Source organism: Danio rerio, chromosome 20, assembly GCF_052040795.2.
Source record: "Danio rerio strain M-AB ecotype USA chromosome 20, GRCz13ab, whole genome shotgun sequence".
NCBI lineage: Eukaryota > Metazoa > Chordata > Actinopteri > Cypriniformes > Danionidae > Danio > Danio rerio.
This window is the reverse complement of record NC_141040.1, coordinates 38457501-38485401: the sequence shown is the minus strand read 5'-3', so window position 1 is coordinate 38485401 and position 27901 is coordinate 38457501. Positions and strand designations below refer to the sequence as shown.

General features: G+C 37.1%; 1 protein-coding gene across 2 annotated transcripts; it reads right to left on the bottom strand.

The window, feature by feature from the left end:
• Nucleotides 1-938: 938 nt before the first annotated feature.
• On the bottom strand, nt 939-21366 carry ivns1abpa (influenza virus NS1A binding protein a). Of its 2 annotated transcripts, none has more exon segments than NM_199279.2 (15): nt 939-2144; nt 2220-2393; nt 2548-2679; nt 2824-2950; nt 3028-3149; nt 3228-3455; nt 3540-3666; nt 4533-4640; nt 7712-7837; nt 7923-8096; nt 8174-8249; nt 8357-8526; nt 9025-9149; nt 9342-9606; nt 15096-15258. In NM_199279.2, coding segments are annotated over 13 exon segments (1932 nt in total). In that variant the 5' UTR covers nt 9136-9149; nt 9342-9606; nt 15096-15258; the 3' UTR covers nt 939-1887.
• Between the last annotated feature and the right edge of the window lie 6535 nt (nt 21367-27901).

Here is a 27901-nt window from a genome sequence, read left to right as displayed (position 1 = left end):
ATTACTCGAAACGACCCTCGGTCTAAGTCGGTTACCCGTAAGTCACATAAATATTCAACCTGAATGTAGCCAAACAGGGCATTTTTCGGCGTTCAAAACGTGGGACCGCAGGGTAATGAAAAAAGTTATCTTTAATTGTAAACTCTATACTTAATTATATGCTCTAGGGTGTTATACTTACATAAATATTGATATATATAATTAAGTAGGTTGGTGCACTTTTCTTTATCCAAATCTTTGTCTGCAGAACCCTACGCAAAATTCACCTTGTTTTTATTAACGTTACTGTAAAAGTATAACCATGTGTTGTGTTACAGTCTATGGTTGTGACAGATTACCATTTGTAGAATCCGCTTTACTGCAAATGTGTTAAATTAGCATAAATGTTGGTTAAATTCATTTTTTGTTTGTAACCATGGTTTAACTAAAGTTAAATCTTTAATTATTTGTTTATTTGTTGTAGTATAGCCGTGGTTAATTTTATAACAGAAGGTCAGTCTAGTGACTTGACCCGAGTCCTAAAGATAATCAGTGCCAGAAAAGACCTTTAATCCCTCCTGTAGACCTTGAGCTTTTGGCCTACTTCCTGCTGGTGTAACTGGCGTGATTTGTCTATTGGATTACGACTGGATAGTATGTGTGAATGAAGGTGTGGACTGTAAAAGGGAGTCTGCTGTGGATAAAGCTTACCTAAATAAAGCCCTTATAATAAATGATCCCATGGAGCATACAATACAGTAATCCAACATCATGGCTAATGACAAAGAAGAACGCTAAATCGATGGACATTTTATTCTGCCTCATCTGTTTCTAAAACCACACATAAACTGTAGTCACACATAAATTCTATTAAATGTGAAAACAACACCTTGATGCAAAAACCAATTAAATGATATGTAGAAAAGTGCTGATATAGTTTATAAAGACACAGACAGAAATATTTAACAGGTTGAAATGGTTTATTAGTATGGAAATATCAGCTCATTACAAATCTGGTACAGAATTCTCTCCCCGGTTAAGTTTATTGAGAAAAAACTCCAAACGCTAACACAGGAAATATTAAAAAGAGAAGGTACTGAGAGGAAACTGAGCATCACCTCACTTGTTTGAATGTGCCAAAAATGAAATAGTAACAAAAAAAATCTGAGCGGGAGTACTGAAGCATAGTAGACTAGACGTGTGAGTGTAACTAAACTGGCACTGATTAGCTTTTAACCTCATGAGTGTTGTGCGTCTGCTAGCTCATCCATCTATCTATTGGTTACTTAGCAGTGTATCAAAAATATAAAAAAGGCCATCTTTAAAGATTGGTACAGTAATCCTACGTCATGGCTAATGATACAAAATGGAAAGCCATGTGTTTGAACATTTTGTTAAAATAAGGCTTTGTATAAGCATGGAGCTTCAAATAAAGTGAGCTTTAAAAAAAACACTAAAAAGCAAACAAATTCAACCCTAATCACTTCCATTATGGGTTTAACCAATCAATCCTGTCTTCAACTTGCCAAAAACAGAAATACTAAACTACTCCACTCAAAAGGTACACTCAGTGTGCAATAAATGTTGGCATTCTTCTTTAAACGGAAAAAAAGAAGAAAAAAAGAAACAACAATATATATACATCAACAAAAAATAAAGTATGCAATATGCAAAGGCTTAATGTTGCTTTCAGGCAACCCCAAACACACCACCCCCACCCAAACACTGTAAGAAAAGTCAGTCTCATGGGTGACTCCTGTAAAGAAGACCCCATGAGACCTTCCTCACGCCTCAAAATCCCACCCATCCACCCCCCAGCATACATACAGGACATCACAAAGCACGATTACGTCACTAAGCCTGTTAGTTTGAGTGAGATAACCCCCCTCCCATTGGTTCCCCTGGCTCTTAGGAATCGGTGAAGGCGTCTGCACAAGTGCTCCACTCTTCGGTTTTAGGGTTGTAGGCTTCAACCGAGTTGAGGAAGTCATTTCCATCGAAGCCTCCAATAGCATAGATGACATCATTAAGGACGGCTGCACCAGCATTGCTGCGTGGTGAGTTCATGCTCCCCAGCATCCTCCATTCGTTGCGAGCAGGGTCGTACATTTCAACACAACGCAAGGCGTGAGAGCCATCGAAGCCACCCACCACAAAGAGTTTACCTGAGAAAAAGGAATCTTTGGTCACATTCTTCTTTAAGATTTATACTTGTATCACATGCTTTGTCCTTTGCTTACCTTCGTAGACAGCCACTCCAGCTCCCCTACGGGCGATGTTCATAGATGCGATGAGGGTCCAAGTGTTGTTTTCTGGGTTGTAGCGCTCCACGCTGTTCAGACAGTTCCATGACTCTGCTCCTCCAATCACGTACATGAAGCCATCCAACTCACACACAGCAGCCTGATGCCTCCCTGCAGACACACAAAATGATGTTGAGTGTCTGCGATCCATCTGGCTTTTTATTAATGTAATCCCAGCTGTACGCTTAAGCTATGATCTCTTAAATGCCCGAAACCTCTGCGAAAAGAAATTACAGGGATGTTTTATAACGTCATTTTGACTTACTGATGTTTAAAGGGGCACAGTTGGTCCAGGCCTTGCTTATAGGGTCAAAAACGTCACAGTTCTTCAAACCTTTCTGCCCGCAAGGATCCGACCCTCCAACAACGTACAGTTTGTTGTTCAGAGAGCAGACACCTATGGAGAGTCAATAGAATAATGATAAAATTGTAATATTTACTGTAGATGGAATAATTCTACTTGAAGGGAATACCCAATATATGGCTTAAACTAGGATGCAACTAAGAAACAAGCTTGAAAATGTACTGGTCTAGTTTTTACCTGCATTGCAACGATTGGTCCTGAGCTCTGGCACTTGAGTCCACTCATCAGCATTGGGGTTGTAGGTCTCCCCGCAACTCAGTTCATCAGAATGTCCGTTGGATCCACCCATCACATAAAGCTGACCCTGATTGGATGACAACAGTTATTTCACAGCACTTTCAAAGGCTGAACTTTTTTGTAACTGTTTAATCATGTACACACCATGAGCACAGCCATCTGAAAACGAGCACGAGGAGTCCTCATTGGTGCAATGAAGGTCCAGCTGTTAGTCTTTATGTTGTAACATTCCACAGTCCTCAAACACTCCTCCCGGTTATATCCACCTGAAGAGCAAGACAAGAGTTGCTTAGCAAAAGCAAGAGACATTCAAAATTTTTTGGTTTAATGTGATGCACACAAACCTGCGGCGATAAGTTGGTCGTTCAGAGAAGCGATGCCCAGTCCGGAGCGAGCGTAGTGCATGGGTGACAGCAGTTTGTCCGGTTCCTCCTCCAGAGGCTGACCCTCAAAACTCAGGCTCTTGGTTAGGCAAGGTGTAGCCGAAGGTGAGGCCTGGGGACTGCTGCGCCCATGCAGAAAGATCACACACAGCATGCCGTTCAACACAGCCAGACACAGGTAAGTATTGTCTGTAGGAAGATGAAAAGGAAGATGACTTAAAAGGACTGCAAAGATTTCTCAATCTGATGATGACGTCAAAGATGCAAACGTACTTGTGGTCTTCTCAGAAGCTATGTACTTCCACTCTTGCTTGCAGGGATGTTTGGTGGATCCAGGGGAGAGGCTGCCAGAGGAGCTGGTGCTCAGCTGTCGGTGTACATTCTCACGTGGGGGCTTCTTCTGCAAAGGCACAGCGCAGCTACAGACTCCGAGCCCATGGTCCACACACACAGCCTCACAAAGTCTAACAAATTCTGTCTAGACTTAACTCAACTTTGACAACTTACCAGATGCTTGGCCTACTTCAGGTTAAAGGAATGTTCCAGGTACAATTACAGTTAATCTTAACTGACGGAATTTGTTGGATAATGTTGATTACTACAAAACATGTTTTTTTTCAATTGAATTTTAAGTGAGATGGTTTCAACTAGAATAAGTGGAATATTGTTTTAGGGGATTTAAAAGCAGACGTACAAAGCTATAAACTACAAAAATATTATTATAGTTCTCTTGTCAAAATCTATTTAAGCTCTAAAGCAGTTTAAACATTCATTTCAGGATTTTAACCATTATCTTGTCATGGCAGCACAGTTGGATATAGCTTTGCGCTGAAAGATTAGCAAGTACTTTTTTTCCACAATAAAAAAAAAAACATGTTAATATGCATACAACAAATGTGGATCCACTATTGGTTTGTATTTACAGACTGACCATTATAGGTTTAACATCGAAACCTAGATTTTTGTCTGGCAAGGGAAAATCCATTTTTTAGCGACAATTAACCCTGTCCATTAAGTTCTACTGATTGAGCTTGAATGGAACTTTGGAATATTCTTTTAACCATATATCTATATTAATCTAAAGCCACACTAGAAGCAACACTAAAGCCCAATCTACACACTTATCACACACACATTGTGATCTTTCCAGCTCAAAACGCATTCTTAAGAGCCCAGAACAACTGCAGCTGCTCTGCTACCATTACTCTTAAATTCTGCATTAACTACATGGTTCAGCCTGAGAAGAGCTCGGCGCTGGTTGTGTACCTGCACAAACTGGATGTGGTCATCCTCAGTGCCGAACACCTCAGCCTGCCCATCAAGCAGGCTCCCATCGAGCAGCTTATGATCGGCCGAATAGTACAGCGTTTGCACCTGCAAAACACACAGCGACAACAGAACCCATGTGGCTGTCTCCAAGACAACAGAGCACCCAACAACGTGGGTCAGGGGAGGAAGGAAAGTTAAGAAGGGGAGGGCCATAGTGCTCGCTCACTGCAAGATGCTGGTAAAAAAAAAGCTTCTTTAAGAATATGAAACTTGCTGTGGATTCAGGATCACTTCAAAAGATCTTCAGGATGTTTCTCTGCACTGTAAACAGCAGAATGTGGATCACAAAACCACGTTCGCCATAAAGCATCTTGGGAACTTTCATTTGTCAAGTTTGGAGAAGGAAAAAACAAACAAGTTCCATGTCTGGCTGTCATCCTGCATCCATCTTCTCAACTGTGAGGGTTAGTCAAGTCAGACATCATCAAATAAACTCCGGTCAAAACTGGTTATTTGTTGTCAACTATTACAGCCCAAAGTTAGTGCTTCAGTTTTAGGGAAAAAAGGATCCTTTTCGAGATTAAATAAAAAAAAAAAATAATTCACACCAACAGAACACAAAATTCTGTTAAAAAAAAAAAAAACAATCCCACCAAAATATAACAAAACTATTACAATAAAGTAATAAAAAAAACTTATTTGGGAATGGGCATTTGGTGTTTTTTTCTCTGAATGTCCAATAGATATGTTAACTGAGTACATATGTTAAAAAGGCACAGTTGAATCAATTTTTAATGGCCTGTTTCCACTGAATGGTATGTTATTGTTCGGTTAGGTTCAGTACGCTTTTATGGCCGTTTCCACTGTCAAAAGGTACCAAAAAGCGAACCGTATCATACCACTTTTTGGGTACCCTTTTGAAAGGGTACCTAGCATGACAAAAGGATACCAAAAGGCGAAGCAAGACGAGCAACTGAACGCTATTGATTTACAGTGAAACGTCACCATCGTGTACACAAGCAGGAGAATGAAAACAACAGAAGCACCATTTTTAACACAGCCGAGACATTACACCGTTATAATATATACATATAATTATGACCATGGTTAACCCGAGCTTAAACAAACCTTGTCGTCATCTTGATGAACAGTCACAAAGCCGAGAAGATGCAGAATCTACCCTGTGCAATATCACTTTCTATTTGAAGTAACAAACATTCTTGAGCTGATAATTATAACGTGCATGTAATTATTGAAGCGCTTTTGACATCTGATCCTTTCAGAAACATGCGAGAGTGAAGCGCGAAAAAACAAAGGAAAAGCCGGAAAAATCAAAGAAAGAAATTATTATTTCAACAAACTAAAACATGACCAAAATGCCATGTTTGACTATTATCATCACCTTTTGAACTATTATGAACTTGGAATGACAGATTTACTTTCTAACGGTGGTTACGTGTGCTGATGAAGATTAAAGACACAGATAAAAGGTTTGCACTGACTGTGGGCTATATGTTCTGTGTTGTTTATGAACCCAAATAAGGACTAAATGTATGCTGTGTGTAGTTTTTCTGTAATTGGTAATATATCGGAGACTGTAAGGGTCTGTATGTGTTCATATATGTTGCATTTATTTATTTATTTTAAAGAATCGCAAACGTTACAGTAGGCTATCATTAATCTGCAGTTATAATCAAATCACGTTCATAGGAAGGTTAGTAATAAACATTTATACACAAGTATTTATGTATGTAAAGCATCTGTTTTGTGAGAAGTGCTTCTCATATAATATGTGATCGATCCATCCAGCTTTACTTTGACATTTCTCCGAGCGAGAATGACGTTGACTGAAATTTTCTGTCATACACCACGCCCACCATCGGTACCCTTTTGGCAGTGGAAACGCAAGCTCGATAAAGGTGACCTGCATCGTACCTCACCGTACTGCAAAATATCACATCTTTAGAAAGTGTCCTAAATTATAGGGTTTAAGCTTTTCTTATCTAACTATGTTCCAATCTGTCACCAACTTAATAGGACCAGTAGTTATCTTTGAAAGAATAATCAAAATGAGGCTGTTTGTGTAGTTATAGTAACAGCTTGTGGATTATATAATTTTGATTGCCATGGAATGTTTTGAAATCAATCCTCTAATGAAATGACTGTGCTTCCATGATCATGCTGCTACTAGAAATTACAGCTTCTGAGTACTTGTGCCCATCCCCGCTGGCAGTGCGTCCAAACAGCAGATTAAAAGGAACCAGGAACTGAGAGCGACTTGAGAACATCCCTCTAAGCTGCACTCAATTTCCACTTCCTTTATTTATGATGAATCGCACTGTGGATGCCGTCATCAAGTCTTAAATGAAGCTGGCGTCCTTCTTCTTTTCATCAGTATTCAGGTATATATACTATGTAAGATGGTTTACTTTGCTATGAACAAAGTATGCATAAAATGGGCGTAATGTGTTGATGTCTTGAATTGTTGAATGCGGCAATACTTTGAAATCTGAAGTGTCAATAGTGTAAATTAAAGGTGCATTGTTGATGAGTGCATTTGGTTATTGGACAGGGGCCTAGCGCTTCTTTCGCCATGGTTCCCTCTTGTTCTTTTGTTATTTTCTTTGATTCATGACTCATTACCCTGGAGGGCCCCAGTCTTGGTTTCTTCAGTCTTGTGAGAATCCTGCTGATGTTTGCTCTAATAAACCTAAGGAGAGATAAATCAGTGGGGAGGAAGAACTGTTAGTGCTGGTTCCCAGAGCATGTACACACTCACGCACACACTCACACACCTGCTTAGAGAAGAGAGAGTTGTCATTGGTACGGCAACATGCCATGTCACTCTCTGTGAGCAGACAGAGTGGCTGCAGTTACTGCAGAGTACTGAGCATTCAGGAGGCTTTTAGTTTGGCTCACCTGGACTACCCACTCGGGTGTAACAGCCCTGTTCTGTACCTAAATGTATATACTTAAAGGCCCGGGGTGATTTGTGGGTAAAGGGGTAGAGAAGACAAAAAATATGTATGGAAGGCAGAGAGAACAAACCCAACCGACCTCTACCGTTAAGATGACTGGTGTGAACGGACCTGTTAAATCTGTGAACGGGATGAATTACGAGGGGGAAGACGAAAGGAATAAATAGAGAGATGCTCACAGTGGAGCGCAGTACTAACCTCCTCCATCAGTCGCTCCAGGGGTTCGCCATTTTCCCACAGGCTGCGTTGGACCCAGCCAATCACCTTGGAGTATAGCTTGCCATTACTAGGCAAGGTCAAGTTATCCTCCAGCATCACCTCCAACTATAAAACGAAGCAAAAGATACTGCATTTTTAATTGTGCACGTCAAGAACAGCGCATCACCTTAAAGATTAAAGGTTGGCTCACCTTAAGGCGTGGGAGCTTGAGGAAATCCTCCTGCTCAGACACCTCCAGAAGATGCTCCTGGATATAGCTGTCGATCTTGCCCAGCAGACGTCCATCTCCCATGCAGCTGGCAAAATTGCGATAAGAGATGGCACTCTGGGAATCCATCTTGGAGAGAAGGTAGTCGCCACAGATCTGCGTGGAAGAATTAAAGAGTCAGCTAGGGCTTCGTAACCTTAGTTGTTTAATACACAATCATGTGGTTGATTTACCTGCTTCACTCTGTCCATTTTGAGCCGTTTGGCTGCAGAGTAAACCTCCTTGACCAGCTCTTTATCTGCCTTTAACCTACACAGAGCAACAATAAATATTATAATTTGACTGCAACCAAGTCATTATTATTGTTGATTTTATGGTAAGCCTGATTGGTTAATTGTATGTTGTGTCTCTCTTACTGGGCAGTGTAAGCGTAGTTGAGAAGGATCTCCACAGCCTCAGGGTCCAGATCTTCAAACTTCACATGGGAGATACCATGAGGTTCCAGGTCGCTGTTAAATATCTCAAACAAATAAGGACTGCAACAAGCCAGCACTGCCCGGTGAGCCATCAATTCATGACCGCACACCTGCAGAGGTAAATAGGCATAAGTTAAAGTCTATGAGACCATTGCAGCAAGGAAATAGCCTTAAAGAAATTGGATTTCAGCTATTCAGGTATGACAGCATGCTATTCCTTCTCTAAAGTGTCTTATTGTTGTCATGTGGATTTGATCAAATCCCAAACAAGCAATAATAACATCATTAGCTTGGCTGCAGGATTAAAAATTAAAACAAATATCCAGATACCACTTACAGTGTTTCTTTTTGGAACAAGAAAATCATTTAGGTTTTAATTTGAGAATTGTGTTGTGTTATTTTATCTCTTATGTTAAATCTTCTAATTAGTCTTTTAAATATTTTGAGCACAGTGGTTTTGCCTTTGCCTCTCAATCAATGGCACATGGCCATTCAAAGGTTTGCAACCTGTGTATAATGAAACACTCTTCCCAGAGTCTTGTTTCAGTGTCTTTCAAGGCGTCTAATAATGACACAGAGAATAATATAGTTAAAATAGGGTGTGTTACCTGAAGTCTCACATCACAGAACTGGCCGTTCTTTCTAAGGGCATTCATCTTGGCCACAGTGGAATCCAGGAAACTTTCGTCCTCAAAGATCAAATATCCGTTGGGAATCATTTTGGAAATTAAGCCTTTGCAAAAACAAAACAATAACATGCTTAAATAAGTTTTCCCTAAGTACGTATGTGCACACAAATACAAACAAAACAGTGCATCCTTTTTTTTGTTGTTGGCTATAAAACTGGCAGAAACTATTAATCAATATAAATCTGTTCTGTTGTGCACACATAACACTAAGTCTCATGCATAAGTCATGTGCATACCTGATATTGGATGACGTCTGGGAGAGATAGATTACTTGGGGAAAGCCGTAAAAGGCACGGGTGAAGTAGAGCCAGGAATGGGAATGCCTAGGTCTTGCTTCACCACTTATTGGATGGAAAAGGCAATGCCAGGCAACCGGTGGGCACAGCAGCAGGGGGTCAGAGGTGACTCAAACTCTCAGGCTTAGAGTGACTGCAATCAAGTCCTCGAGTGTCCCGTTGGCTATAGACTCAAACCTTTTCTGTGTTGTTTGTGCATTATAACCTGCAGGGAAAAAGGTGGATTTGTGATGATGCCTTAGTCACTGCAGAAATATCTCAAGAACACTGATCAATGTGTTTTTTTTAGAACTGCAGTGGTTTTAATGTTTAATACTGATGCAGCCTAAATACTAATTGCTAAAGGCTGAATTTGCTGTCGATCATAAACTGACCCAGCTTTCCACTTCTGATCACTTTCATAGAGTTCAACACGTGCCTTATTCGAGATCAGCCTTAACTCCTACTGCACAGACAGTTCAGATTAATCCGGATAGAATCGGTCTCATACAGACTTAATTCAAGAAGCTGCCTAAATCTCAGGACACACATTTCTGACCCTCCCTTGGTCAGACCTCTTTTGCAACACCCGCATACAAATTCTCTACATCATCCTTCCCATTAACCACATGACTCAACCACATCCACGCTTCCGGAAAATAATCACTGTCCATATTTAGGGACAGAGGATGGTCACACAATCAAGAAATCACCCTGTCAGGAATTTTGATGGGTTTTTTACATTCCCATAATAATGTGGCGACAGCTGTGTGGAGATGGAAAATGCCGAAGTGAAAAACAAATGAGCTCCAGTGTGTGGAAGCCTCATGTTTTACATGAAAACCTGCTGGTATTTTTCCACTCACAGTCATTCTTTTATCCACTTCAGCCTCACAAACAATCCGAGCATGCAGTGGAGGCCTTTAAATAATCTGCCTTTTCTTTCTTGATCTATTCTCTGCAAGGGTTGATTATTGAAAGCAGCCATAGGAAACTGCTACACTTTAATTTACATAATCATTGGAATAATTCCTTAAAGAGATAAGTGGTATTGAAGTACAATGATGAGTAAAAAGGTGGAAGCATTGATTTGTGTAATATAAGTTCTCACTAAAGCCCTTCTCATTTCAACTGTCTGAATTTACATCAACTAAATCTCACCTCTAAAGTTAATTCAAACTTCAATGACAGACAATTGTTTACATATTTTATATTTTAATTAATTAAATTGCTCAGTATAATTGATTTTATAAAAAGGCATAAATTTTAAGTAATTATAATTTCATTCATTCATTTTCTTTACGACTTAGTCCCTTTATTAATCTGGGGTCACCACAGTGGAATGAACCACCAACTTATCCAGCATATGTTTTACGCAGCAGATGGCCTTTCAGCTGCAACCCATCACTGGGAAACATCATTACACACTCATACACTATACGAACAATTCAGCTTACCCATTTCACCTGTACCGCATGTCTTTCGACATGTGGGGGAAACAGGAGCACCTAGAGGAAGCCCACGCAAACACGTGGAAAACATGCAAACTTCATACAGAAATGCCAACTGACCCAACCGAGGCTCGAACCAGCGACCTTCTTGCTGTGTGGCGACAGCGATACCCACTGCTCCACCACGTTGCCGCCAAAATAATTTTATATTTTTTGATATTTGAAGTTATTTATTGACCTTGACACACATTCATGAGCCTGTACAAAGTGCTACTAATATATATATAAATATAAAAAAAGATGTTGTCACTGACCCTTAAAACATACAAACTTTCTGCTCATTGATAGGTCTGAACTGTCCAGTATCAAGCTGGTGACCTTAATCTGAGAGCGGCTGGTCCACTTAGAGTTGAATCAGGAACTGATTGCTTAAACCAGGGCATTTACAAGTTGCAACAGATAAAGCATGCAGTGATTTAGAAGATTTAGACAGACTCGCATGATCTGGCTTTTTGTATGAACAATCCCAGTATCCTCACACAACTACTGACAGAATTGAAGAGTGATAAGATAAATACTGAAAAGTGCGGTGGCAAAAAATATACTCTGAAAAACCGTTTTGTACATACAATCAATTTTGACCCCTCTGGCATGCAATGAACAGCATGCTCAGTTGGTAAGCGTGGGACAGTCAGCGAGGCGAGAGAAAGAGGAGAATGGGTTGAAACACACAGCAACAGTTGTTCTATTGACTCTGCAAAAGTACTCAACAGATTACCCAGATTGAGCAACAATTTAATGCATCGTTTAAGGCCATGCGAAAAACTAAAACCGAGGCAAAAGAGGACAATGTGTTCCTTGAAAGCAATCACAGGCAGCTCAATCCAACTCTTAGTCTACCAATGACCACAGGCAGCATACTGTAGATAATTATATTTGTCGCTATCATAAGACAAGTCACACTCTATCTGGGACCTCTGCCAGCTCTAAGAAAAAGGTGAACTACATTCGTCAGTGTTAGAAGCACACTGGCTTGCCAACAATTAGATTTTGGATTAGAATTAGATAGAATGTCTCTATGCAACAGGATTGATGGCAGTTTTACCATGAAGCATTTCCTTGGCTTTGTTGGTGCCCTCCTTTACAAATAATAAGTAACCTGACAGTAAGCTTCAGAATACATCTTTTAAGTTTACAAGTCCCTGATGTACCTTTGAGCTCATGAAAGACTCGCACCACAGTGATAAACTTGCGTAGAGTCTGCACAAAATGTGAAGGGAGGGCATCGTGGTCAAATGGTTGTGCAAGTTCATAAAAGGCTATAGAAGTAGGCATGGGCCTGTATAGATTTCTGACGGTATGATGACCTTTGATAAAAATACCACGGTTTCAATGTATTGTGATTACTGCTCTAAAATAAGTTATTTTTAAAAGTTTTCGTAAATCTAAACACAATTTATCTTATTTTAAGAAACATGTATTATATTTTAGAAGAGAAAACATGTCAGGCTAAATAGTTAAAATAAATAATTGACTTCTGCTCTCTTCATTTGTTTCAAAAACACGGGTTCCTTTACAACACATAAAAAAAAAACATTAAAAAAGAAAAACTTACATATACCTTTGGGAATGGTATTACAGAACATTTTAGCGGTATTAAAACCTTGACTTTTCCAAACCACGGTAAACCTTGACACTGGTTATCATCCCATGTCTAAGAACAAGCATGGTGACAATCATAAAATCATATTCAGATGTGCACTAAGGTCTGAGCTGTACTTCCTGTGGTTGCATAACACCTGGAAAAATCTGTGATTTACTCTCTCTCTCTCTCTCTCTCCGCCTAAACTAAAACAAACTGCTACTCTATCCATAAATCTACTGACAGGCAGTAGATGAGCGTGTTATGTAATTTAAACCCTTAATTACAAAGATGGAAGGGACACACATTATAACTCCATCACAATAATTTCAGAATGATTTTTTTTAACTGCTTATTGAATTTTATCAACTACATTCTGAGTGCAAAGGGAAGCAAAGCTGCTGTTTTTATCTTAACTTTTTAATTCTCTCAAGTGAATTGCTAACCTTTATGGAAAAAAGGTTAATGAGACCGCAGAACTTAAGAAGCGTGCTAACAGCCACTGGCTGACCTCACGCATGGGAACAGACTGGAAAACTGAATAATCCTTCACCACATGGAAAGAATGTTTGAAAGGGAGAGACAACACTGGTTTTATTCACAGCAACCTTCACAGAAAGTTTCTCCCAATGATTCATATTAACTGCAACATGCAATGGCACTACGGCTAAGTAATTCTCTAAAGAATCCTGTGAATTTTATCTCTAATCCCAAGGAGTACATGTATTTAAATACACAAGTAGATAGTTTAACATACACAGCATTTGCCTTACAAATGAAGCTTTGCAGTGACTATTGGGTCATCCATAGGCAGAAGTTTGGCAGGTGTTTTGGAATGAAACAGTGAAACTGCTGTTTCCTGTAATTGGGATTGTAAAATATGAATGGTGAATTCAGGTATAAAGTAATAAAGGAAGTTTATCACTGAAGTGAAAATACACTGGTTTGGGTGGAAATTATTAATGAGCATGCACTCTCAGAAATCAAGGTATGCAAGCTGTCACTGGGGTGGTACCTTTTCAAAAGGTAGACATTTGTGCTTAAAGGGTCCACATTTGTAGCTCAAATGTATTTATTAGTACCTACAAATTTTAAGAGGAACACTATTGTACTTTTTAGGTACCAATATGTACCCTTGAGGTATTATTATGGACCTTTTGAAAAGGTACCACCCCAGTGACAGCTCATCTACCTTCATTTCTGAGAGTGTGCATAGCGAGAAGAGAGAAAGAACATTAACTAAACAAATCATCCAGGATCCACAAGGATGAGAAACTTACGAAATGTTAAACCCATAAATAAAATAATTTTTAGTTTTTATAAAATAAGTTTTAGATAACTGCTGGATATTTGGCAACACTCTATTCAAAATACTTTGTATATATAACATGAAATATACAAACAAAACACAGTAACACTACTAAATTACTGAGAGATTCAATTAAGTATCCATTGTAAACGATCTATGGATCAAACATGCAGAGACAAATTTCTGAGGATACGCCCCACAGCATCCACAAAACCTGATAGGCCAGAATGCATCATTCCCAGTATTATAATTGGCCACATAAATTGTCCATCAACACGCCTCGCATCCACATTTGCCGCACAACATCGCTTGCATCATACTGAGCCCAGAACGTCTCTGAGCCTCTCGTCCAGGTCTACAGTAAAACCCAAAACTAGGTCAGTACGACCTGGCCGTCATTTTTCTGTCTTCCTCACTAAAGGATGAACGATGAGGTGAAAATGTATGTTCTGCGTCAAAATACACGAGCACTGCTTTTAATGCACCACACCAGTCGCTCTTTTTAACCTTGACACTGCCCTGTCCTGGTTTGTGTTCATTTTACGCATGTGTTCGTCGGCATTTCCAGTTATTTTTAATGGAGACGAGAAAATGTTTAATTTTAACTACATATATTCCAATAAGATACAATAAGACAAATATTATAGTCAGGATTAGCACAATCAGGGTCATGCAGATAAATGTGAAAGTGTATAATGTTAGACGCTCTTTTATAAAAGAAACGACACAAATGTGTGAGGTGCTGTAAACGTACAGCCAGAGTACAACTAGATGTGCATTATTCAATTAAATTATGAATGGCAAATGTTGAAATTATATTTGGTTTAATTGTATAAATACTGTAGATATTTTGTACATTTTATTTTATTATTTCATTAATTTGTTTGTCTATAATATTACCCCCATTAGATTTTTACCAGTGGTTTATTACATTTTATTTATTTATTTATTGCACTCTTTTTTATGTATGTAATGCGTTTTTCCAACATTAAAATAACGTGAAAAAATAAATAAATAAAATGAGGGTTTTCTGCACAGCACTGCAAAACGTTAAACTCACGCGAGTGATTCTTTCTCTGATAAGAGCAACGCATGCGGATATTAAAAGCAGATTACAACGCACCATATGGCAAACGCGTGAGTACATAAGTGTCTGTATGTGTAACACTATATATTAGCATACAGGCTATTAATGTATCTGAAAAATAACAAATAGGCAGGATATACTATGAAAGAATCCAGCGAGAACACGAGGCGTGAAGCCTTAACTTACACATTCACACATTAACGGTACCGACAACATTCATTCTTACCTGATCTGTTTGACGGTAGACGATGGTAGACATATTTAAGGTCAATTCAAAGCTTTTGGTTGAGGATATTGCAAATGCAATAGATATGGCACGTTTCTGCGTCCGTACAACCCTGTCGTTCCGGATCTCGAGACTGTGAGGTCGGAGAGCGAGCTTTGACAGCGGCGTTGGAGCACGCGCTTAACAAAAGCCACGGGGCTGTATCAGCGTGACGTAACGCAAGAGCCCCGCCTGCGGAAAAGTACCAACGGTCTGTGTTAGATGAGGCCGGCTGCCGGGAATTGGGGGAAAACGGCTAGGGTACCAGTCTGTGATCATAGTATACATCACCGCTGTGGAAATTTGTCAGAATTCACCTGCGTTTTCACTGTACAATATATATCACAAGAGCTTTAGACATTGTTTGCTTAGTCAGGGTTGCATCATGTATCTGAAATGGTGTCCTTAGTACTGGATTTGGATTTAGTCTTTGCTGTTCCGGCTTTTACGTTTATATATTACACTGAGTTAAACCGAGCTCTGAAAACTGGGCTGAAGCAGTTTCAATTCAGGAAAACTTCTAGAATGTATGTGTTGCTTTGACACAATCTTGTAAAAGTGCAATAGAAATAAAGATTAATTGTTCATGCTTTATTTTGATGGTGGGTGGGTTGTTAGGTTGGAATTAAGGTTAGTGTAAGTTGACATGTACTTGTAAAGTTTCTTATAGTCAGTTAAATGTCTCTTGAAGGAGCATTATCAGCAGATACTAATCAGACAGTCTTATACCCAAATGGACCAAAAATAAAGTTACAATTTAATTTATATCCACTTGATTAAATGAGACAGAGAATGTAAATAAGAAAGAAGAGTTATGATCTTGGTTGATGTCTGAGCGCTTATGTTCAAGTTGTGTCGCTAATAATACATTTGAAGAGGTGTCAGTCTAAAAGATTAGTTCAATCCAAGCATGCTCCAGTTGTAAAAGAGTCCCTGATTTACCTTTGCTCATTGTCTCCACCATCTTGGTTACCCGAGATGCAGTTTATTCTGGTTGATATTCCAGAAGTATAGTAAAACAATGTGCTTTATTTTGAGGGCACAGAGATGCATCTTCTTTTGCCAATCTTACTTTACATTTAGCATTGACACTATTAGTTTGGATGACCATAATTTAATTATTAATTTTTTTTGGTTAAGAACCACTTAGTTTTTGTTTCATTATACTTTTTATTTACTTTAGGCTTAACACACACAATGTCAGTCGTTTTAAAGTGATTAAAATCTTTGAATGGTCACTTAGTGAGCGTTTGCACGTGGGCCCAAATTAGCGAATGATGATTGTCCTGAAAATGGCTTTTAGATATGAAGGCCTCCAATACCCATATCAGATATTACATGCCTTCACCTCCCCATGTGCAAAGAAGCTTAGGCTGTTCTGTGATGCAGGAGTGTGTGACGTCAGAGCCAAATTTTCCCCATGATCCTCTCTCTCCTGCACAGGTAAGACTCTGCCTTAGCCAGCATTGTAAATCTTAATTGGATTAATGGATCAGCGGCACGACTATAGACACATGAGCCCAAGGCAGTGCTAAGCTGCCCATTCTATTACTGCCAGCCAGCGTAATGCACTGACCGAACAATGCCAGTAACAGAGGCTCTAGAAACATCCTGGCTTTTGTGATCAAATCCTCACCAACAACTGAACTGACACGCGATTGTCGACATTCGGATCAGGTTTTTTGAAAACAAAGTTGTAGGCATAACTTAAGGATGGGATTAAACTGGAGATCCTGTTTACATGCAAAACCATTGTGGCTCTTTCAGGGGACCAGATCGCTATCTGTCCAGGGGACCAAAGACAGGGCTTGTTCTTTTTGTTGTGGTGTAATTATTGTAACTTGTGGCTATTTCAAGTGTTGACTCATTCCTATAGCAACATGATAGCTCATGTGTCCAGGATAATACCGTTTTCCAACACATACTGTAATGCAGAGAAGTTCTGACACCTTTATATATTATGTAATAATGCAAATAAATTACAAATATAGTGTTATATAATGTATACAGTTTGTGACTGTAGATATGAAGCACATGTATGCAGTGTCCTCCAGAACTTTGAGATTGATCTGATGAGATTTGCAATGTCAGATTTGACATGACGCTGTGTTCTTGTTCTCTCAAGTTTCAAACGAATACTTGGCCAGTCTGAATCCTCATGCATAATTGGATGGTTTAATCACATTTTGTGTGCACACGTGGGTGGTTGTGTGGTTAGCTCGTCTGAAATCCTCAGGCTCAGTCTACTGGCACAGATGTGTTCTGACAGCGGCCGTATTAATATTTCAGGTGAGGGGCAACTTCTCGCAACTGAAACTAACACGTGAAGCGTCTGGGAAATGTTCCCGGCAGGACATTTGAATCAGCTCATTGGCAAAAAAAAGAAAAAAATATATCAAAAAAGAATTGTCCAGTAGAATAAATACTTTTCAAGGGAATTTGATTGGAGAATATGTATATGTCTTAGTCACTAACATGCTTGATGTTTTAGTTTGATTTGGATACATCATTTTATGAGCCATATAATCATCATGGTAGGGTTGCACCAGCTAATCGCAAGCACTTAAACTGGAACATAAAGTCCACCCTAGGGGCTTAGTATATTAGCTAGTTTGTAACTAAATTTGTTCTCACTTCAGTTGCACCACATGCTCTTAAGGCAAACCAAAGTTAGTAGGTTGTAAGCTCTCCGTAAAGTCATTCATAGTTGCACTAAGTGACATAATATTCAATAAAAAGCAATTAAATCGTCAAACTGCGTTCAAATTCTGAAACTAGTGCTTCTGTATGGAACTGTCTTATGTAAATGAAATTATAAATCACATAATAAATCACAGTCACTATTAACAGACGTACATATCGGCATCACGAGCTGTGATCGCACGCAAAATACACATGAAGTTATCAAAGCATTAAACTTGAATTTTTTTATATCCTACTCATGAAAGAGAAAAGAGCAGGGAGAAAACCTCAGACATGAAGAAATTCTCACTTTAATTGATGGATACAATACAAACTTTTCATTAAACAAAAAAAAAGCTAGATTTGGGAGAAAAATAAGGCTTGCGAGTAGCGCGAGATCGTTCTTCACTATCATCTCGAGCTCCTCAATGTAAACTAATCTCGCTGTCGTCTCTTTTATACCGTTATACATGGGGGGATACTGCTGTAAATATTTAGTTGAAACAGATTGTAAAATTTAAACTAAGTTCAGTGGTGCAACAAAAAAATAATTAGTAGTGCGTAAATTGTAACCTAGTGTCCCTTTAAGTCACAACTAGGTTATGTTTTAACTTACGCACTGCTGGTGCAACCGGCTCCATGAGTGAAGCCCAAGGAACTACATATACTTTTTAGAGAAATCAACCTAAAAGATCCATTAATTGTCTTTTTCTTTATTAAATTGTCACTGTTTAAATGTATAAATTAACTATTATATTTTAATTATTTATATTAATAATAAATTAATTATTACTTCTATATGACTAAGTTCATATTTAAAAAATATTTTCAAATCTAAAATATTCAACACTTCATTGGTAAGAGTGAGTGCAGATATAAAATGGTTATGCACACATATGTGTAAACTAGTTAAGTGAAAACTAGGTCATGCAGTGTACAGTATGAAGACATATACATAATGCATGCTTGCGTACTTTCTGTACTCTGAGAGATAATGGCGTGTCTGTATGGTTTTGTGGTGAAAGGTAACGGTATCAGAGTTGTTCTTCTCAGTAATCCCACTTTCAGGTGGGATTATATATATAGCTGATGTCTTCTAAATGGAACATAACTTTCCATTGTGCATCCCTATGGATATAAAAGCAGTTCATAACATGTTTGTAACAATCTCCCCTAAGAACATCGTAATGCTCATTGATCCCAATAGGTTGTAACTAGAATCCTTTGTGCTTCATTATTCATATAGCAACTGCATAAGCTATTTCCTTGTGTTAATTAAAAAATAAATAAGCAGTTTTTCTGTTGTTTTACACCTTAGAAAGCCTCATTAGTTTTATGAGTTGCAGCCATTCTGACTGCTAGCATTTAATACTGCAGCCCGGAAGTTATTTGACACATTTACGGTTTATATTGAGCAGTTGATTGCAGCACATATCATTTCATTGTTCTGCAGGGCTGGTTATTAATCACACTGTTATACTGAAGATATCACAGTAATCATAATAACAATTGTAGTGATATATATGACTTATGGAAGAAAATGAACATGTCTTTCTTATAATAAAATAATTTTAAGGGTAACATTAATTAAGACATTTAACATCATGCTTTGCAAATCAACAACTTCTTGATTTTTTAATAGCTCTATTTAAAATATTACTTTTGCAATGAAAAAAATAAGATAATAAATAAAATAATAAGATAATAATTAAAAAACAAGTTCTATACTGGTAACTGATAATAAAAGGAAAGTAAATGAAAATATAAATACATGCATAAAATGCCTCCTTGCATTGAACTGCCTTGATGCACACAAGCATGTTCAGTGAAAAGCTTTTCAAAAAATGTATATATACCCACTCATTATTCATAATTAAAATGTTTAGATTTTTCATTTTAGGTATGTTGAATCCATAATTTTATAATTCACCACTATAGTTAAAGAAATTATAACGTGTGTGACAAAAATAATTCTAATTTTTTTGTCAACTCGTTGGTTGATTATGGTCCAATATTGTCTTGTGCTTTTGTGAAGTTGTCTTGTTTCTGCTTGCAGTAAATCTCTTAAAACTATATCTTCCCCTAAGGAATTTTGCAGTGACTAATACAGTGTTTGTGTGTCTCTGTCGAATTTAGTGGTTGTGTTTGGCAGAAAGCATAGTTGTACCATGTTTAAACTTTATGTAGAAAATCTAAAATAAAATACATTTTTAATCCAATTTATAACTTAGTTGTGACAAGGCTTAAACATTACACTCATTAATATTTAGTGGGTTATCTCTTATGCTTTAACTAAAAATATGTTAAGGTGTGATGTCTTGAAAGTCAGAACTTAGTACAGAACATAACTCACATAACCAAGTTAAAGTCTAAGCGATTAATTAATTTTTTTAAAGTTTGGGAAATAAAAAAAAGTGCCTTTTTGTGACTTTTCATTTACTGTGTAGAAAAACTACTAAACAAAGAAATTCTATAGAATAGGTTGAACTTTCAACTGTGATAAGACTTTTGAAGATAGACTAAGAAAGTCCAGAGAGTAAAATAAAGTGTCACGTGCAATTTAAACAGTGCTGTTGGGATCACTGTAAAAGAAATTCCTGTAAAATGTGCAGTATTATTGGCAATTTTTGTTGCCAGTAAGTAATGTTGTACAATTTTTAAGTGCACTATAAATTAACATTGAACAAAGTAAATGAACAAAGTGCACTTGTAAATTTCCAACCAAAATTGCAAGTAATACTGTATATTTTACAGCATTTTTTTTCAGTCAAATGCTACAGCACAATTGTAATTTTACAGTAATTGTACGGTATTACTGGCAACTAAGATGTATTTCAATATCATTTTACATCATCCTTGTACAGTCAAATGCTACAGCACAGTTGTAGTTTTACAGTATTTTACAGTAATTTTAAAGTATTACTGGCAACCACAATGCATTGTAATATTATAATTTTTACATAATCTTTTTACAGTCAAATGCTAAAGCACAATTGCAATTTTACAGTACAGTAATTTTACAGTATTACTGGCAACCAAATTTTATTGTAATATTATCTTTACAACAATTTTTACAGCCAAATACTACAGCACAATTGTAGTTTTACAGTACTTTAGAGTAATTTTACAGTACTACTGGCAACCAAAATGTAATATTATAATTTTACAGCATTTTTTACAGTCAAATGCTACAGCACAGTTGTTATTTTACAGTAATTTTACAGTATTACTGGCAACTAACATTGTAATATTATCATTTTTCACAGCAATTCTTTTTTACAGTGTTGTTAATGGATAATAGAGGAAAATTAGCTTGATACTGTACCTGATCCACTACACCAGTTTGAAAACAGCTGAGAAAGTCTAACTCTACTAAACAATAGAATTGAGTTTTACTTACTTGTTATGCCTAACCTTTACTGTCTGCATAAAACGTTGTCTGTTGTTTAGTCATTCATTGACTGTGCAGCATCTCAGCTTCCTTAAGTTTCAGACACAGCCTCTGTCTGGGTCTCCATTAGTGTGGTTATTCATCTAGTTTATTGTGTCCATCTTCCCCCAGATGCCTTTGGTCTTGCCAGCATCCTTGTTCTACTCAACCCCTCCCTTTTTCATTGACCGTGTTAAGTAGGTCAGAAATTTGCACACACACTTTAGAGCTGTGCTGCTCATTGTTGGCCTTGAGCCACCAGACGTGTTTACTTGACCAGACCTCTATAGTAGTATTAGAGAACCTTCACCCACTGAAAAACACTGAGCTTGAGATGTCTGATTCCAATCAAGAGCTCCATATCTCCATGACTATTGGACTTTTTTGCTATTCAGATTAAGTTCTGTGCAATAAGTCGGAAAACACACAGCATCCATGACATCATTCAATTACAGACTCTCTTGTCTGCCATTTTTTTTTACACATTTTTACCTGCTTTCCCCCTTTCATAATGTTTTTGAGTTTTAAAATGTAGCATTGTTAACGTTACAGTGTAATTAAATACCCATCATGGGATTCTACAAAGGACTTGTTATTCATTAAACTTGTATTTTATTCTGAATTCACCTGCAGAAGGTGACAAGCAGAGGCAGATTTAGTGATTTGGGGGCCCTAAGCAACTCCAGACATGGGGCCCAAGTCCTGAAAGGCACTCTTTCCACTTTTATTTAATTTGTATCTATTTTGCTGTTTTTTTTATGTCACTCATTCATCTTTTCTACGTTTTAAAAGACTAGTTTTCTTAAAATAAATTTACAACTAAAAATAATACATATATATATTGTTTATAAATTTGACTGCTGGACTGGACCATGAAAGGGGGTGGTGTATATTTATAATATTATAATTGCATGATATTACATTATTATAATAATATTATGTTAAATTGTTTATTAAATAATATTTAATGAATTTATTATAAAATTGTATTTGTTTGACTCTCACTGTACAAAATATGATTGAAAATGATGCTATTTATAGTTTGTAGGCATAATTTGCACTTCTACATATATTCATTGGGGGCCCTCAGTTGTCCTGGGGCCCTAAGTGGCCACTTACCCTTATTGGTTAAATCCGCCCCTGTAGTTTATAACTTAATTTAATAATTTATTCCAGTATATTTAAAGATATATTTTGGCTTCATTACTCCAGTCTTCAGAGTCACAGAATCCTTCAGAAATTACTCTAATATTATTATTAATAATAACTATTATTATTAATATTATTGTTAATAGTAATAAAAGCAATATTGACTGGAGTAATAATTTCATTTGCAACTACATACAATAAAAAATCTGTTATTTGAAATTTTAATAAATGTTTAACAATTTAACTTTTTTTTTTCACATTTAATAAATGCCGCCTCGATGAACAATATAACTTTCTTTAAAAAAAAAAAAAAAAAAACTGACCCCAAACTTTTGACCGGTAAAGTATGGATATATAGTTTATATTTACCAGACTGACTCAGCAGTAAGATTTTAATTCGTCCAAACAGTTGTTATTGCGTGGCAGTTTTTCATGATTTTTTAAAACAATTTTTACATTTATTTACTATTTTTTAATGTTATGCGTTTATGAACATTTATGACTAAATTGGTATTTAAAATTTGTTTTCTTAAAGAATTGGAAAGTGCACATTCCAAGCTTTATATACAGGGATGTGAGGCAGGTATTCATGGATATTCTACTGTTTTTTTATGTTGTGCGCTTCTCGCGTAGACGATTTTCATCACATACTTATGCACTATTCTATGCCATTTTGTACTATAAACACTGTAAGTAGTGCGTTCACTCTGAAAACTCTAAATATAATAAGCGCACTTTAATTATGCGGGTGATACACTTATGCGGATGATGTATTCAATCGCTAAAATAAAGTGTGAAATGTAGAAGGCTTCACGCATTTATTTTGCCGCTGCTTTGATCACGTTCTGGAAGTGGAGCTTTCGGGCACTGATGTTGGATTACTTTATTTATTTTGGATTTTGAAAGCAAAATTCTACGATAGTGATTATAGCGCCTCCAATGGTAACCGCAGTTACACTTATGGCAGGTTTTATTTGGTACTTTGGTCATTTAAATCACTAATTTAGCAACTGTCAAAGTCATCAGGGAACCGGTTTGAATTTCTGCTTAGTAAAAAAACCATTGGTGTTCCATTTCAGACGACACTACATACATATACTATGCTGTTGAGTGTGTAAGTGGATAAGCACATAGTGCAAAAGTGCAAACTGTATTGTGTGCCATTTGGAACACAGCTTAGTGGTGGTTTCATACTGATTACTTTATCCAACAATATTTGTTTTCAACATGACTTACTACATTTAAAAGTAGACACTTTAAGCTTTCTCCAGATATATGTCTCATGTCTGTGTGTCTTGTTGTTGTGGAGTTTCATTTTAATGATTCATTTTTTTCTTTGCAGAGAGACAAAAGAAAGAACGTGCACACTGTTTATTTTCCTTATTTTTTCAAAAGCACACACTTTTGTTGTTATTGTAAGTTTACACAAAAAAGTAAACACCTAATAGATTTGAATGGTGTATAAGTAACACTTGTTTGTTTGACCAAAGTCGACAAATCAGTCTTTAGCAGGTCGCAAACCAGAAGCGCCACTCGGCTATGCGCAGCCTCGCGCCACGCAGCGCCATGCATTTCAGAATTCTAAACATAGGTTTCTATCAGGGTACACACAGCGGCACCGCAAGTTGGCAGCTGTTCGCAGCACCCAGCCACGACTCAGGACACTGTTCATATTTCTGCCGCCACACACAGAGCACCATCTGATTAGTTTAATTTTAAATAGCATGCGAATGTGCGCGTCTGGTGTGTGATACTTTCACACAGTGACGCGCCGTTGATCGGCGCATCTGGTATGTGACGCCCTTTAGTGTCTTTTGCACTGTTGTGAAAAAAAGATGCTGGTCACACCGGTGTGATCTGGTGATCCCAGAGGGTTTATTTTTGTTCAAAAAACATTATTTTTGACTAGAATTTTAAAATTTAAGCAAAACATTTGAATCTTTTAGATATTAATGAGTTTTCAATCAAACATTTGACATTTTCACCAGTAATGCAAGTTTGTCCATAGTGATATTTAGGTCAGGATATAGTGACAAGCTTCATTTTTAGAGAACAAACATCCAAGTCATGTTACAAGATCAAAATCTTACTGTCCTCTTTCTAAATTCTAAGAAGAATAACAAAGCCTAGGATTACTCTTTTCACAAATCTCAGTTTCAGTGAGCTTATGCCTCCCTGAAAGATGCCCTAAACCAACTATCTATTAAACCAAACCGGCATCCCTGTGTTTCTAAAAATGTATGATTAGTCAATCAAAACCGAGGCTGTAGAAACAGCACACTTAAGAAAACCATGAGTCTTTTCATTTCAATACAAGAGTTCAAACCTTCATCCATTGGACACACTTGCCATCTTTCATTTATGCAACATGTTACAGCGTTGACCACTACCTATCAAACCAGATAAATCAATGTTCAATAGCAGGACCAGCCATTTCTATGATTGCCCAATATAGACGTCATTCTTCATCTCTAAAAGGGTGAGGTTAAATCATGTGGTGAGTTATGTAATTCAGGATGCCACAAGAGCACAAACAACAGGAAATGCTTTCTCAAAAGTGGATTGCCGTTCCATTGCCTGAAGTAAATTCATTTTAGTGCATTGATTCAGTGAGATGCGTAATGTAAATTTTATAAGCGCATTTTCTATTAAGCCACCACATGTTTAATTTTAACACGCAAAGAGCATTAACGCACCATAAATGCAACCGTAATTCCCACAAATAACAGAGAGATGAGCTACATTCAACAAAGACAGACAGACAGACAGTCGTGAAAGAAAATATGCCAGTGTAAATGTGAATAAAATATACTGAATAATCACTTTATGCTCTCTCATCATGTGGCATTTATCAAGCTTTATTCAGTGCTTTTACCACCTCGTCATTCTTCTCTCCTCTAATGAATCCAGTCCTGGACTTTAACTTGATATGAGAGCCTCTAAACTAGGTTGTGACTGTGAGTAGGTCTACTTTAGTGAGGTGAAATTGTTCTTCTTAATAGCTCTGATTTTTGATGAAGGCGGCGCTTAAATGCATTCTGTTTTTTGCTGTTTTTATTCAAGCCCTGTTCACTTGGACTCCCTTGCTGAAGAACACATTGTGTGAGAATGTTAGATGGATTATTAATAGGAATCACTAACAGGGTGGTTTTTTTTTGTCAAAATAAGTTTTATTTGGTCATTGAATAGACTTACAATAATTGCAAATTCAAGGATTAATTTTCAGCCTGCGAGTACATTCATTCGTTCATTTTCTTTTCGGCTTAGTCCCTTTATTAATCAGGGGTCACCAAAGCGGAATGAATGGCCAACTTATCCAGCACATGTTTTACACGGCAGATGCCCTTCCAGCCGCATCCCAGCACTGGGAAACACCCACACACTCCTGCAGATACTCATATACTCAATGGCCAATTTTGCTTTTTCAGTTTACCTATAACTCTTGTCTTTGGATTGTGGGAGAAACCGGAGCACCTGAAGGACACCCACGCAAATACGGGGAAACCATGCATACTCAGAAACATATATATAGTGATAATCAAAATAAAAAAAGTTACGATACATTGCTTTGGTGAAAATAATTCCCCATGAAGTGACAGAAGAGATGGCCCCAAATCTTGCTAAATTGTCCAGTTTTGCTTTTTAAAAGATATCGCTCCCAGTGCAGAGTAGATAGAAATTTTTCAAGCCATAGTTTTGCATTTGGAGGATTAATATTATTCCAGTACAATAATATCAGCTTTTTGGCTGTTAATAAACAATATGTAAGGAATTTGCATAATTAAAAAGTAAGCATTGGGTCAGGATCTACGTGTAGATCAAGAACATCTGATAGGACTTTAAAAACCTCATCCTAGAATCCCTGTATTTTATGACAGAATACAAAACTGTGAGCTAAATGTGCTTCTGCTGATTTGTTCTTATCACAAATAGGAGACTAATGAGATTTTTTATTTTCATTTTCATAAAAACTGAATAATTGTGTTTTTTCAGAGCAATGGAAGTAAGTAGTCTAATTTTTTCATAATGGTCTTTAAAGTCTTAAATTTGACTTGAAGAAACCTGTAGAAACCCTGGATTAAAGGTACATCTAAATGTGAATATAAAAAATAGTCCACAATAATTAGAAAAGTCCACAGCACAGCTTTAACAATCAACAGCACTGGTGGAATCACTTTCAGAAGAATTTCCAGCCAATGAATGATCAATATCAGCCTGGCAGACACATAATTGCAGCAAAATCTCCAAATGTAAAATTCAATTGAATGATTTAATTCCTGTTAATAAATGTCGTGAGACAAGTTGTCTGCTGAATTTAATTAGTCTAAATCCAGTACAAACAAGAGTTGACAAAGTTAAAGTAATAAGCAAGGGCGGAAAGGAGGATACAAACAAAAAAAAATTGGTTTGAAAATTATACAATATTGTCTTGATGTAAACCACAGAAAGACTTTATTTTTTAAAAACAGTAATGTTATATGCATGTGCAAAGTGTTTCTTTAAAAACTGATCACCAATTACTGGCCTGGCAAGATTACCTGGCTCGTGTGTTTTTAGTCATTTTCATAAACAGGAGTTATTTTGACAACATTGTAGACTATATATATAAAAAAAAAAATCCAAATACAGTATTTTCTGTTTTTAAGTAAATCGTTGTCATGTAAACATATCATAAAATCTGTTCTGTCATGGTTACTATGCCTCATAACCTACAAAATCATACTACTAACTTTGTAATACACATCCATTATCTCCTCGGGTATCTTCTATTTGCTGTGATTGTGTCATTTTGCACAGCAGTTTTGTAATCGCACATATTGCTTCACCTATTTGTATTGTAATCAAAGAGATGTGCAATAATAATAATGTTTGCCTTTCCAAAAACTCACTATTTATTTACAATTCACACTAAGTGGTTTTTAAAGGTTTTAATAGACTATTTCTATATTAAGATTTGTGGAATTTATGCTCTACTCAGTATTGAAGGGCATCAGTAGATCTTATACAGGTCATGTAAACATTTAACAGCAAACAGGTATTGTTTATAGAGTGTAACTTGAATAGAGTTGTGAATGAGTCCTAAAGGCTGCAGTTTTGAAGCCAGCAGCTCTGGGTCATGTCCATGCAACACGTGACTGACCCGGCTTCTGACTAATAGCAGATAGAGGGCATTCTGTCAATAAAGAGTTTAACTTTAACCAGAATTCGAGTAACTGACTTCCATGTTTCTGTGACCCATTATTTCTCATTTTGAGTCAGGGGAGTCTTTGAGTTTGATAGATACATGCGCTAATGGCAGGATGCCAGTCATGGTTTGGCCAAGCTACTATAGCTGTGATTGGATGATTTCAGCGGAAAGTCTTTTAGCAATGGAAAAACCTGTTCATTTGCTTAAGTTGTGAATATGTAAAGCTGCTGATTTGAAAAAGGAGAAGCCCTCATGGATGTCTATTCTTGTCTGTGAATGCACTCCATATTGTAGTGATAGAAGAGAATATCAGATGTC

Bases quoted from the DNA above. Each gene is read 5' to 3' on its own strand.
- ivns1abpa (XM_087296457.1), bottom strand. From the start codon at position 9,135: ATGATTCCCAACGGATATTTGATCTTTGAGGACGAAAGTTTCCTGGAT. The intron at 4,641-7,711 runs GTTAGTACTGCG...TGTGTTTTGCAG, and splicing joins TGGAGCGACTGATGGAGGAG to GTGCAAACGCTGTACTATTC. The intron at 3,150-3,227 runs GTTTGTGTGCAT...CTTGCTCTTCAG, and splicing joins CGACCAACTTATCGCCGCAG to GTGGATATAACCGGGAGGAG.